At 43.1% G+C, this 12,895-nt stretch overlaps 1 protein-coding gene across 1 annotated transcript; it reads right to left on the bottom strand.

Moving 5' to 3' along the window:
* Positions 1–331: 331 nt before the first annotated feature.
* Positions 332–9,804, bottom strand: LOC135014600 (vomeronasal type-2 receptor 26-like). The gene is made up of 3 exons (XM_063952730.1): positions 9,751–9,804; positions 7,352–7,475; positions 332–1,236 (listed from the first exon to the last, which is right to left on the bottom strand). Exons 1-3 carry the CDS (start codon positions 9,802–9,804, stop codon positions 332–334), a joined length of 1,083 nt encoding a protein of 360 aa, XP_063808800.1.
* Between the last annotated feature and the right edge of the window lie 3,091 nt (positions 9,805–12,895).

Below are 12,895 nucleotides of genomic sequence, written 5' to 3'. Positions count from 1 at the left end.
GGCACATATGTGACAATAATAAAACATATAACCTATGTAGCCATATTCTCTTTGCCAGTGTGGCTCTGTATATCAGAACATTAATAAATGTTTTTTTTCAGTATATTATAGCTGTCATTTTAAACACTGATATTTTTTTACAAGGGGTTGTACAATTGTAGTATTTTAAAACCACAACATACTGACCAAACTACTAGACATGCCAGCTTACAATTAGTAGAATACACAGTAATTAATGAAAACCAAATATTATTTTTAGACTTTTATTTTAATATTTCTGAAAGATAATTGTGAAAACTGTAAATGATCTTCATGCTACATGAGACCATCACTAATTGCTGCATCTAACTTGTATTTTTCCTCGAATATTCAACTCTGGCCGTAGAATTATTGTGTAGCATTTGGGAATAAATATGCAGGCCAGGAGACCTGCACTAGAGGTCAGGATGGCAAATATCTCCACAGCCACTGTGTATTTACCTTTGGTCCTCAAATAGACTGGAATGAAGGTGACCCAGACACTGCAGAAGACTAACATGCTGAATGTTATGTGTTGAGCTTCATTAAACTGATCAGGCAGATTTCTAATTAAGAAGGCCAGTACAAAGCTACAGACAGCTAGGACTCCAATGTATCCAAGGGCAGTGTAGAATGCTGTGGTTGACCCTTCATTGCATTGTAATATAGTCTTTCCAATTTCAGTCTGCGTATCTCTGTCCGGGAAAGGAGGAGACTGACTCAACCACAAGCTGCAAATTAAAACTTGGCTCACACAGCTCAGGAGGATAATAGCTTTAGGTAGTAGGAGCTTTGGCCACAATCTTAACTTGCTTTCAGGTTTGGTGGCTCTGAATGCCACTAAAACAGCAATGTTCTTGGCCAGAGTGGTGGAGACAGACACAGTGAAAATAACACAGAAAGTAACTTGTCTGAGGAGGCAGCTCAAGGCTGTTGGTTTGCCAGTAAAAATCAAGGTGCAGAGGAAGGAGAGCATAATAGAGATGAGTAGAATATAACTGAGATCTCTGTTACTGGCTTTGACTATTGGAGTGTCCCTGTGCTTTGTAAATATTCCCAGTACTATGGTGGTCATGATGAAGAAAACACCACTGCAAGTTACCAGTGTTATTCCCAAGGGCTCATTGACAGAGAGGAAACTGATAATTCTTGGAACACATCTATCACTCCTTTCATTAGGCCATTCATCTTGAGGACAAGTTAAACAACTTTTAGCATCTAAGAAACATAAAAAAATAAAATATCAGAGTTACAATTTTTTTTCTTACTTGATTTCTATCTCATCCTCCATATTCTCTCTTCATGCACTGACCAGGACTGTTACAGACCCAGCAGAATGTGGGTACTGTGGTGCACAGTAAAAAGTAGGCCTAGTCAGTAGAGCAAGAAGAGACAGGGAGAAGGTTTACTTCCATTTCCAAGTCCACTGGCCCTCACATCACACTCTTATCTACCCACTCATGGGTCCATTGTCACCTGCATGCTAGTGTCACTCATTAATTTTATCTGTGAGCCTCTGCTCACTGATGTAAGTCTGCTCTGGTCTCCCTTCTTTTATTTGTCTCAACATCTCCAGAATTGTGTGTGTATCTATCTATCTCTATCTTTACTCATGTGTCTCTGTCCCCCTCTCTCAATATGTGCACTGTGTACCTGTCCTCTCCATGTGCAGTGGCACATGTAGGAGGGTTTCTGAGTACACAGAAACACCCCCCTGATGGACCATATTTTTTTTACCTCAGCTGTCGTTTGATGGCCAGCAAATGTAGAATATAGACCCCCTCGTGTCTATATGCTACGATTCTTGGGTACTGTTAGGAGGGGGTGGAGCCAATGTGATGTGTTCTTATTAAATCACGTCATATTTGCTCCATCCCCTAACTCTGATCCATGAATCGCAGCATATAGACATGAGTGGCGTGGCTACAATTTCCTGACCATTTAAGCTGTGGGTGCTTAATGATGAAAGTGCCCCGGCCCACATTAATGACCTCCTGTTGCATCTTCTTCCATCAGGGCAGAGCAGTCTCCAAAAGTTCAGTAAGTGTACTGCATGTGTCTTGCGTGTGTTTGTCTGCATATGCATATGTATAAGTCAGAGGTTCTCAAACTTGGTCTTCGTGGGCCCACACAGTGCATGTTTTGCAGGTAACCCAGCAGGTGCACAGGTGTATTAATTACTCACTGACACATTTTAAAAGGTCCACAGGTGGAGCTGATTATTTCACTTGTGATTCTGTGAGTAGAGCTGCAAAACATGCACTGTGTGGGCCCACGAGGACCAAGTTTGAGAACCTGTGCTATAAGTGTTTAGTGTGTGTATGTGTGTAGGGGCAGAACTTGTGACTTGTGGATCCAGGTGCAAAAATATTATTTGGGCACCCGTCCTCCACCCAACCCAATTTACAATATGCCAAACGGGTGTGGATTATTAGATCTACACTAAAAAGGTCTACAGTAAATGGCTCTACCACTAATGGTAGACATGCATTAAGTCGACAGGGTCAAAAGATCAACAGGGTTAAAAGGTAGACATAGGATAGGTAGACTGTAGGAATGGTCTACAGGGTCAAAAGGTCAACATGGAAATGGTTGACACAAAAAAGTACACACCATTTTTATTTGAGGGTGTTTTGTCACTTTTCTGCCACAAATAAGCCCCAGCAGTGTACTGCGTCCCCTCGCATGGTTCGCCTCACTCACCATGCTTCGGGAAGGTTACTATTCCCAATCGTAGTCCACGTGGATGGTAAAGAATGAAAAAGTTGAAAAAAATGAAAAATAAACAAAAAAACTTGTGTCTACCATATATGTGTCGACCATTGTCATGACGGCCTTTTGACCCTGTTGACCTTTTACTCTGTTGACTTGTTGAACTGTCTACCTTTTACATGTTGACCTTGTGACCCTGCCAACCTTTTGACTCTATATCCCTAATGCATGTCTACCATTAGTGGTAGACCTATTGACTGTAGACCTTTTTAGTGTAGCTCTATTGTCAGGTACCATGCCACACGGCAGTGGGTAACAAGGAGAAGCAGTGGGTAACAGCATAAGACAGGAGGAGGGTAAGGGTGACTGGGAGAGGCAGGGAGTGTTAGGGGGAGGCTGTGGGTGACAGGGAGAGGGTGACAGGTAGAGGCAGTGGGTGACAGGGGTATAAGCATAATGTCTTGCGCTGTTTGTAGAACAGGCGGCATGTACCTTGGTGGGGGCAGGAACACAGCAGGCTCTGCTCTGTTTGGGAGAGGGCAGCCACCCCTTATGCTTTCCTCAGTTTGACACTCAGTCAAGCAGACTCTGACAGAGCCAGTTACACCAGATATGAGCTGCCTTTAATTCACAGACATCAATGAATCAGAAAAAATGCACATCTTTTAATTAGAGGCAGTATGTAGCTATGATCATTAGCACTGAAAGGTGGCAAGACTCTTCTATCTGTCCAGCACACACAAGGTCAGCCCTGCATTCCTAAGGTCAGGTCGCTCAGGAAGTGGGGCCCACCCTGCTCTCTGCACTGGGACATTAATCTGACATTGCTAAAAATTGTCTGTGGGGGCCAGGGGATAACTCATTGCTGGTCTGTGCAGCAGTGGCCCCTTAGTCCTCAGGGCCCCCGTGCAATGCACCTGCTGCACCAATGGTAGTTCTAACTCTGTATGTGTGTGTATATGTGTGTGAAAGCCTTTATCAATGTTAATCTTAAGGAGGATTACATGTCTGGTAGATTTAGAATACAAGCAGCAGTATAAAGTACATTTTAACTAGAAGTGTTCAGAATCTTATGAGTGCTGTTATCTTCTACCCCATGCACATGAACACTATTTATTAAACCATTGAGTATGTGTGTATTTGTAATGTATATGTGTTTGCATTCTATGCATGTGTGTGTGTGTATATATATATATGTGTGTGTGTGTGTGTGTGTATGTATGTGTGTGTGTGTGTGTGTTCCATGGGTATATATACTGTATTTATGTGTATGTGTTTTGTATGTGTAGCTATGTGTTCTGAGTGTGTGTTTGTGTGTTCTATTTGTGTGTTTGTCTATATGTATGTGTTCTATGTAACATGTAACATGTGTTTTATATTTATATGTGTGTGTTTGTGCGCGTACATAGACGGAAAACCCCCACTATGAATCCTGCATTTGCCCCTGATGTGTGCTATTATCTTCACCTCCATACAGTATGTGTTCCCATCCTCACATGTGTCTATGCCAGTGGTTTCTCAAACTACACTTGCAGGGGTGCCTTGCATTGGCCAATGTTATAGGTAAAACCAGTGCTGGTGGCATCCAATCACAAAATATGTGGACAAACAGAAGAAATTCTTGTCCCTCATTCCATAACGTACCCTAAGTATGGCATATAAGCAGAATTTACTTTACTTAATATTTCTTTCTAAATTTCTCAATAAGAAACTCTTGGCCTAAGGACAGTGACGTTTCTTGCGGCGAGCATGCCGTGCTGACGCACGGGGCATGCGCCATGGCACTTTCAATGCTCCAGGTGCTTCCCTTCCTCCCTGTCATTAGTACTCCACTTGGGGGCGGAGTGTCGCGGAATGACGCATTTGTGTCATGACATCACAATGCAATGCGTCATTTCATGAAACTCCACCCCTGAGCGGAGTACTAATGACAGGGAGGGGGAGCAGCGGAGCTGCTGGCAGGCTGGCAGGGCTGGTGCTGTACACACCCCTGGCAACTAGCACACACCCCTGGCAACTAGCACACACCCCTGGTAACTAGCACACACTCCTGGCATTACACACCCCTAACAACTAGCATTACACACCCCTGGCAGCTAGCATTACAAACCCCTGGCAACTAGCATTACAAACCCCTGGCATTACACACCCCTGAGCCCTGACAATAAGCATTACTTCTGTCAACAAGCATTACAGAACCCTGGCAACGATCATGACACCTGTCCCAGAGCATGAAACCCCTGGCAACGAGCATGGATCCTAGAACATAAAACCCCTGGCAATGAGCATGGCAATGAGCATTACACCAGCACGTAAAACCCTTGGCAACGAGAAGGACATTTAATAGTAATTAGAAGCTTTACTGTAGAGCATCACGGCCATTGCGATGTGTGGCATAATATGTTGCAGGGAGCATAATATGGTGAATCGGGTATTACTGTGTGGGGCTTAACATGGTGGATTTTTATTTTCCCTGTGGTGGCCGAGGTCTGTTGGTGCAGGGTCAAAAACTGGGGTGTAAGGTAGTCTTTTCAGGCGATACCACACCCATTTTAGCATGCAGCGGGAGCACGCACAAATTTATAACTCATATCTGGGGGGGGAAGAGCGCGTTTTTAATGTCGGAGGGGGGGCGCATTTTTAAATCTCGCACTGAGAGCCAAATTGGCTATAAACAGCCCTGCCTAAGGGTGCCGTGAAAAACATTCTAATACTCTAGGGCGCCGTGATTAAAAAAAGTTTGAGAACCACGGGTCTATGCACTTCACACCATAGGTTCCTCCAACCAACACCCCATATTTGTGTGTTCACATCCCTGTCTCCATTTTATGTATATGTCCCCCTCATTCTCCAAGCTTGTGTCTCTGTCTCTATTTCTGTATGCATTCTATTTACCCTATATAGTATGTGTTTCTTTCTGTTTGCTTGCCTACCAAATTGTTTCCAGTTTTGTGTTTTAAACTTTGTTACATCTTCATGTACAGTATATCCCCACATCCTATTCATCATTTTTGCTGAGAGCATGAAGAGTTGCATTATTATTTTACCAGTTTTGTTCATCATGCTCAAAACCTGATTAGTGCACGAGATAATGTGGTTTTGAAATACTATTTGTCAGGGATTTAGAATTGAAAACATTTCATGTCAATTTAACAAACAGACAAAATACTTATATCAGAGCAATACAGCTTTTTCTTTACTACTGTATCTGCAATAATGTTTTTTGAGCATATGGAAATGTAATACCTATTTAATAAGTATCACAGTGCCACAATGGTCCTGTTATCACTATCCAAGGATGGAAATAAATGGGAAAAAAATAGATTTTGATACTTTCAAAAGATTTTACTTTTTAAAACATTATTCATCAGATGTATTCTTTTTTATAAGGGAACTGAATAATCAAATCTGGGCTTTCAGTTTCACTGTGCATGCACTGCATGGTTGGCTCATGCCTTCACATACTTACTATGCTCATGTGCCCATGCTGATTTTTTGTCCATTAGGCAAAATTCTGAAAATTTTCTCCCAATTTTTGAAATTGTTTATTACCTTTTTTTACTTATGTGCTGAGCTGCTCATAAAAATCAAGCCTTTCCTGTGTGAAATGGCCCCAGGCAATGACTAATACAATGTATGGTGATCACAAGTATTTTTTCTGTGTTGTATGGTGGTCACCTGAATGCTTTCTTTATTGAATGGTGGTCCCTAGGGTTCTCCATCAATCAGGGGTGGATTTAGGGGTCTGGCTGCCCTTGGGCACAATATTGGCCACCCCCCATCACATCACTGCCTCCTTCATTTTGGGGCCAGTCTGGATACCTCAAGACCACCAAAGCAGCCCCAAACTCACCCCACTACCACCTCCTGGACTACAATCTGTTGTCCATTGTCCCACTCCTGTCAGTTGCCAAATAGAATATTTAAAAAAAAAGTCATAATAACAAAAAAAAATACAATCACCTTGCCTCACCAGCCTGGTGTGCCGACCCCCAGCAATCCATCATTGCCATTAATGGTATACCTGTTAGTAGGAAGCTTTCTGGATTGGATGGCGCTCAACTGAATGCTGTTTGTATTGAGTGGTGGTCATATGTGTGTACTCTTTATTTTATGGCAGTCACCATAATTCACCCACCATTGGCCCTGCTTGTAACCCTAGTGGGTAGGGCTATTGGTATGCTAAACCTTCTATTTACACTTATTTTAGTCCTACATATAACCACTTTTTAAATTATTCCAGTGGTTTTTCCCAGTGTGTCCCTGCTCTATCTTTAAATTATAAATTCAGAGTGATATATAAGTACAGTCTATAATATACAAAAGCACAACTCTAAGATTGGGACTACATAATTGCATCACTTTGGATCAAATTGCACTGTGAAATTTAATTTACGTGAAAGACTTTGGTAATTAACACTACTTTGGAAAGAAAGGGAACATGGATAAAATAGAGCCTCATTCTCAATGACCATAAGAAGGTCCACTCTAGCTTCCAGACTTGCTACACTCACTGTACATACAGTACTGTATTCAACATTGATCTCAACATTTTCCCAGTTAAACCTCAGGCTGCCCAGATTCAGATTCTAGATGGTTGAGTCATATCTACTGTACGCACCAGTCATGTTTGAGATCTCTCCTGCTGAACAAGGGACACAGTCATAGCAACAGACAGGTTCTCCTTTCCGAACAGATTTTCTGAATCCTGATTTACAGTTTTCTGTGCACACTGAACGGGGGTTCTACAAGAATAAAACATAGAATAATATTTATTTATTTTTTGTTTTACATTTCTTTTCATTAAGAGCCCAACTGTGTCTGCCAAATATTTGAAACTTACCTGTAAATGGGTCAAATATGACACTTACCTGACATCTGAGTGCTTCCATATGTGTGGTTTATACACAGTTATGATACATTCTGTTTTGTGAGATACAGTAATGGTTTGCAAATTCAGACAAATGTGCCAATGTGATTTTGGGACTAATTCAGACCTGATCGCAGCAGCAAATTGGTTAGCTAATGGGGAAAACCATGTGCACTGCAGGTGGGACAGATATAACATGCAGAGAGAGTTAGATTTAGGTGGGTTATATTGTTTCTGTGCAGGGTAAATACTGGCTGCTTTATTTTTACACTGCAATTTAGATCTCAGTTTGAACACACCCCACCCAAATCTATCTCTCTCTGTACATGTTATATCTGCCCCCCCCCCCCCCATCCTCAGTGCACATGGTTTTGCCCATTAGCTGACAAATTTGCTACTGCGATCAGGTCCTTTGTCCTTTCATTAGTGACTAAACAACTAGTAGACAGAGCCGGATCAAGATCATGGGGGGCCCGGGGCACTTAAGACAGAGGGGCCCCTATTCAAGTGAAGTGTCTGTGTGGAAGTGTGTGTGTGGCAGTGTGTGTAAGCAGGTCACATACCAGCCACAGCCATGCGGCAATCAAACTGCTCTCCCGTCCCCAGCAACCGCACAGACAGCCGAGCGACGGCTCAGCTCTCCAATCATGTATGAGTGAAGCAGCCTGCCGCTCAGCCATTGGGGCAGCCTACTTCAGTCATACATTATTGGACAGCTGAGCTGTCGCTCAGCTGTCCTTTCTGTACGGCTGCCGCTGCAGTGCGGACGGGAGCGCAACACCACAGATCAGATCTGAAGAGAAATCCGATCTGTGGTGTGGCAGGGGTCCCTTTTGGAAAGGGGGCCCCGGGGTACGTATCCCTGGGACCCCCCCCCCCTTAATCCGGCTCTGTTAGTAGATATATCGGTTTATTAAATTGCTATCTACTAACACAGCATTTTTAACTATGATTGATTGCTTGTAAGCCTAACCATCTAATGTTTTTCCGGTTTGCATATGTCCTGCCTGTCCTGACCTCAGATTCAACTCTGATTTTAAACCTTTAATACATGACCTTGATCTGTGATCAAGCATCAGCCAAAGCATACATCAACCTGATTACTGACCCTCTTATTAGTGTAGTAAATGGTGCTGTATGTTCATGTTTTTCAAAATATTTGCATCTTGGGATAATACATTTGTATATCGGGATTTAACCAGTGTTATTAAAATGTACATAGGGGGTTATTTAGCTCGCAACGCGGAATAGCAAAAATTGCAATCAAGTGATTTTTGCTATTCTGCGCATGCGCCGTGACCGCTGTGCACATGTGTGCGCATATGTGCTATCGCAACCCTGAATGATGACGCGCTTTAAGTGACAGCCGGAGGGTGACGGGGGTGGGGTGGCAACAGACCATTGTGGAGGAGTGGTCCGTCCAACGCAGGTGCGACTGGACTGTTTTCATGGCAGCTGGGTGACATCACATACAGCTGCTTCGATGGGAACAATGGTGGCTAACCACCTGCATACGCGGCTACATGGGGTCATCCACAATTGCTGTGACCTCAATGTAAATTGCAATCACAGCTGGTGGCTGCCAGTTAGCATACTGTGCGGCCTTGCCATGCGATAGGTCCACCCCCTCCCCGCATTCTGCAGAAGGGATTGCAGATTATACTTTTTAGCAGAATCTCCAATCCTTACCGAATTACCCCCATAGCCTATTGTAATACTGCAATCTGGCAACTTTGAATTTGGGAAAATTTGACTAGGTAACACAACTTGTCTTCTACAACACAGTCACATTTACAGTAATACTGATTTTGTTCAAACACATGCTTAGACTATACCCATGTGAGAGTTCTCTAATAATAAACGTATCTTTTGACTTTAGAATGGTAATACAGGTTGAGTATCCCTTATCAAAAATTCTAAATACCACATTTTTGTTTTCCCTACTGAGATAATGACATTGAGACAATGACATTTTATATATATATATATATATATATATGTGTGTGTAATCAAAGAAATGGAGTCACTCCAGGTCTTTAAACTATAAAATCTTTAATAGGTGAAATCAAACAAACATCACAAAAAACAAAGTTTCGTGGCCCATAGCCCCTTTGTCAAGGTGTGTATAGTGCACGGTGAGATCATCTTACCTTATAAAGCCTATGTGCCCGTAAGTGAAGAGGAGCTTCGCCCGTGCCGTCCATTCTGTCGGGTGCCGGGGGACGTACGGCGTCACGCGGCCTCCCTCATCCCACGTTCCGCCTGTCTTCTTCCGGCATCCCGCAGCTATGACGTCATGATCGGGTCCGGGACGGTCACCATGGCGACCCGTGCCGCTCACCGATGCGCTACCGCGCCGGGCACTGCAGGGAAAATAATAGTGTGATAGTGATGGTGAAAAGAACATTACAAGTGCTATTTCAATGGAAATAAATACATGACTAACATGACCTAAAACACATTACGGGCACCTGTCTTATTCCTGGGTACATGGAAATGTTGCTGCATGCACATACTACTAGTTTGCTGGATTGTTGTACCATGCCTACGTGTTAAAAATTGCTGACAGGAGTGATTATCAGAACAGACGAAACAGGGGTAAAGGTACTAAAGGGGATGTGCCATGGGGAGCAGTGTCGCGCCAGCGTACGCAAATGTATATATGTTCAAGGAGGAGAAGAAACTATTCTTCGAAGATATGAACATAATGCAGCACATACTTCTATATTGTCGCTTTATAGATGACGTGTTTATGTTATGGACAGGGGGGGGCAACCTGTTCAAGACAGTGATGGATGACATCAACTCGAAAGCTGAGTACATAAAGTTTACATACCAGACTGACACTGCAAGTATGAATTACCTGGATGTAACAGTCAAGATCTCAAATAACAGGATCTCCACCGCATTGTATGCCAATCCAACAGATAAAAATATGTTATTGAGAGCTGATAGCCACCATCCAAAACCCCTAATCAGGGGTCTGCCAAGATCGCAGTTGATGAGAACAGCAAGGATCCATAGCGACCATGGTTCTTTGGATACAGAACTAAACAAAGTAGTAAAGAGATTCACAGAGCGGGGATATGATCCAATTAAGTTACAGGAACAAAAGAAAGAAGTCCTCAACCTCGAAAGGGACACTCTTCTGAAAAAATCAGTAAGGGACACTAAGGAACTTATCCCATGGATGAGTCAGTTTAGCACTTTCAGCCCAGTAGTCCAAAGAGCAACGAAAGCGCTATGGCCTATTGTGTCGACGGATAACAAATTAAGATGTTTTAAATCAAAAAGACCGATGACCTGCTTTATGAGAGGGAAGAACATCAAGGACTATATTGTACACTCGGATATCACAGGGTTTGAGACCAACCGCCATCCGAATTTTCTTACAAAATCACCAGTATGTTATAAGTGCCTGGGATGCACTACGTGCAAATCAATGGTAACAGGAAATATGTTCAAACACCCGAGTAAAGAACAAGCCTTTAGTATCCGCCATGTTCTGACTTGTACGACATCACACATAATCTACCTGATTACATGCCCTTGCGGGTTAGGATATGTAGGGAAGACCACCAGGGACTTGAGACAAAGGATGGCGTTACACAGATTGGCAATCACAGCAGCCATCAGAACCGGGAGATCAGACCAACCAGTTGCCCAACATTTTCTGGATAAACAACATCCTCTAAATGTGCTACAATATACAATCATTGATCACGTTCCTTGGAGTGCAAGAGAAGGAGATAGAAACGGGAAACTGTTGAACTTGGAAGCACGCTGGATGTTTAAACTGGAAACGATACGGCCAAAAGGGCTCAATGAACAGATCCTGTGGAACACATTGACTAAAAAATAGCTTTGATAAATAATACACATCTCCCGTGTGATTAGATATTGCACTTAGAGTTCTTTAGCTGGTTATTAATATAGGGCTATGGGTCCTATTTGAGGTGGGACTTTACTATTGGTGACGGGCTATTCTCTGTTAACTACTGGTAGGACAGAGTCTCCTAGCCGAAAGAATGTACATGTGCGGACAGTATATTCCCTCATTTTTCAGTCTTCTACCCCCCCCTCCTCCCCTCCCCCCCCCTTTCCTCTCACCCTCCCCCCCCTTCCCCTCTTCTCCTTCCTTTGTCTCCTCCATTCCCCATCTCCTCTCTTACCCTGTCCGCATATCCATCTCTCTTTTAGGGGTATATGCAATTGCGGTCGAATTCCCGAAATTGTCGAATTTCGGGTCATTTTCGACCAAAAAAAAAATTCGCCTATGCAATTCAGGGCTTTCCGACCAAAAAACGGACTTTCAAAATTCGACTTTTTGAAATTCGAATTTTTGCAAATTCGACTTTTCTGCAATGATACTAGTGCTGCAATTCGACCAAAGCATATTCAATTCAAGTTTGGAAATTCGACAGCAGTGCTTTTAGACAGCAAATTCGTCATTTTCAATCCGCCACACTTTGGAGGGTGAAAACAAATAAAAAAAATTTAAACATGTTTTTTTTTGTGTTTTTTTTTTTGGGAATAGCAGATCTATTTATATTAGAAGGGATTAGGTACTTTTTTTTTTTTTTTTTGGAGGCACAAATATTATTTATATATTTTTTAAAATATTAATTTTTATTTATTTATATTTTTATTGCTGGAACGGTAAAATCCTAAAAAAAAATGGCGTGGGGTCCCCCCTCCAAAGCATAACCAGCCTCGGGCTCTTCGAGCTGGTCCTGGTTCTAAAAATGCGGGGGGAAAATTGACAGGGGATCCCCCGTATTTTTAAAACCAGCACCGGGCTCTGCGCCTGGTGCTGGTGCCAAAAATACGGGGGACAAAAAGAGTAGGGGTCCCCCGTATTTTTAACACCAGCATCGGGCTCCACTAGCTGGACAGATAATGCAACAGCCGGGGGTCACTTTTATGCCGTGCCCTGCGGCCGTGGCATTAAATATCCAACTAGTCACCCCTGGCCGGGGTACCCTGGGGGAGTGGGGACCCCTTCAATCAAGGGGTCACCCCCCCCAGCCACCCAAGGGCCAGGGGTGAAGCCCGAGGCTGTCCCCCCCATCCAATGGGCTGCGGATGGGGGGGCTGATAGCCTTTTGTGATCATGAAAACAATATTGTTTTTTCCAGCAGTACTACAAGTCCCAGCAAGCCTCCCCCGCAAGCTGGTACTTGGAGAACCACAAGTACCAGCATGCGGGAGAAAAGCTGGCCTGCTGGTACCTGTAGTACTACTGGAAAAAAAATACCCAAATAAAAACAGGACACACACACCGTGAAAGTAAAA

The sequence above is a fragment of the Pseudophryne corroboree genome, unplaced genomic scaffold (assembly GCF_028390025.1).
Source record: "Pseudophryne corroboree isolate aPseCor3 unplaced genomic scaffold, aPseCor3.hap2 scaffold_283, whole genome shotgun sequence".
NCBI lineage: Eukaryota > Metazoa > Chordata > Amphibia > Anura > Myobatrachidae > Pseudophryne > Pseudophryne corroboree.
The sequence above is the reverse complement of the archived record's forward strand: the minus strand, read 5'-3'. Positions and strand labels throughout refer to the sequence as shown.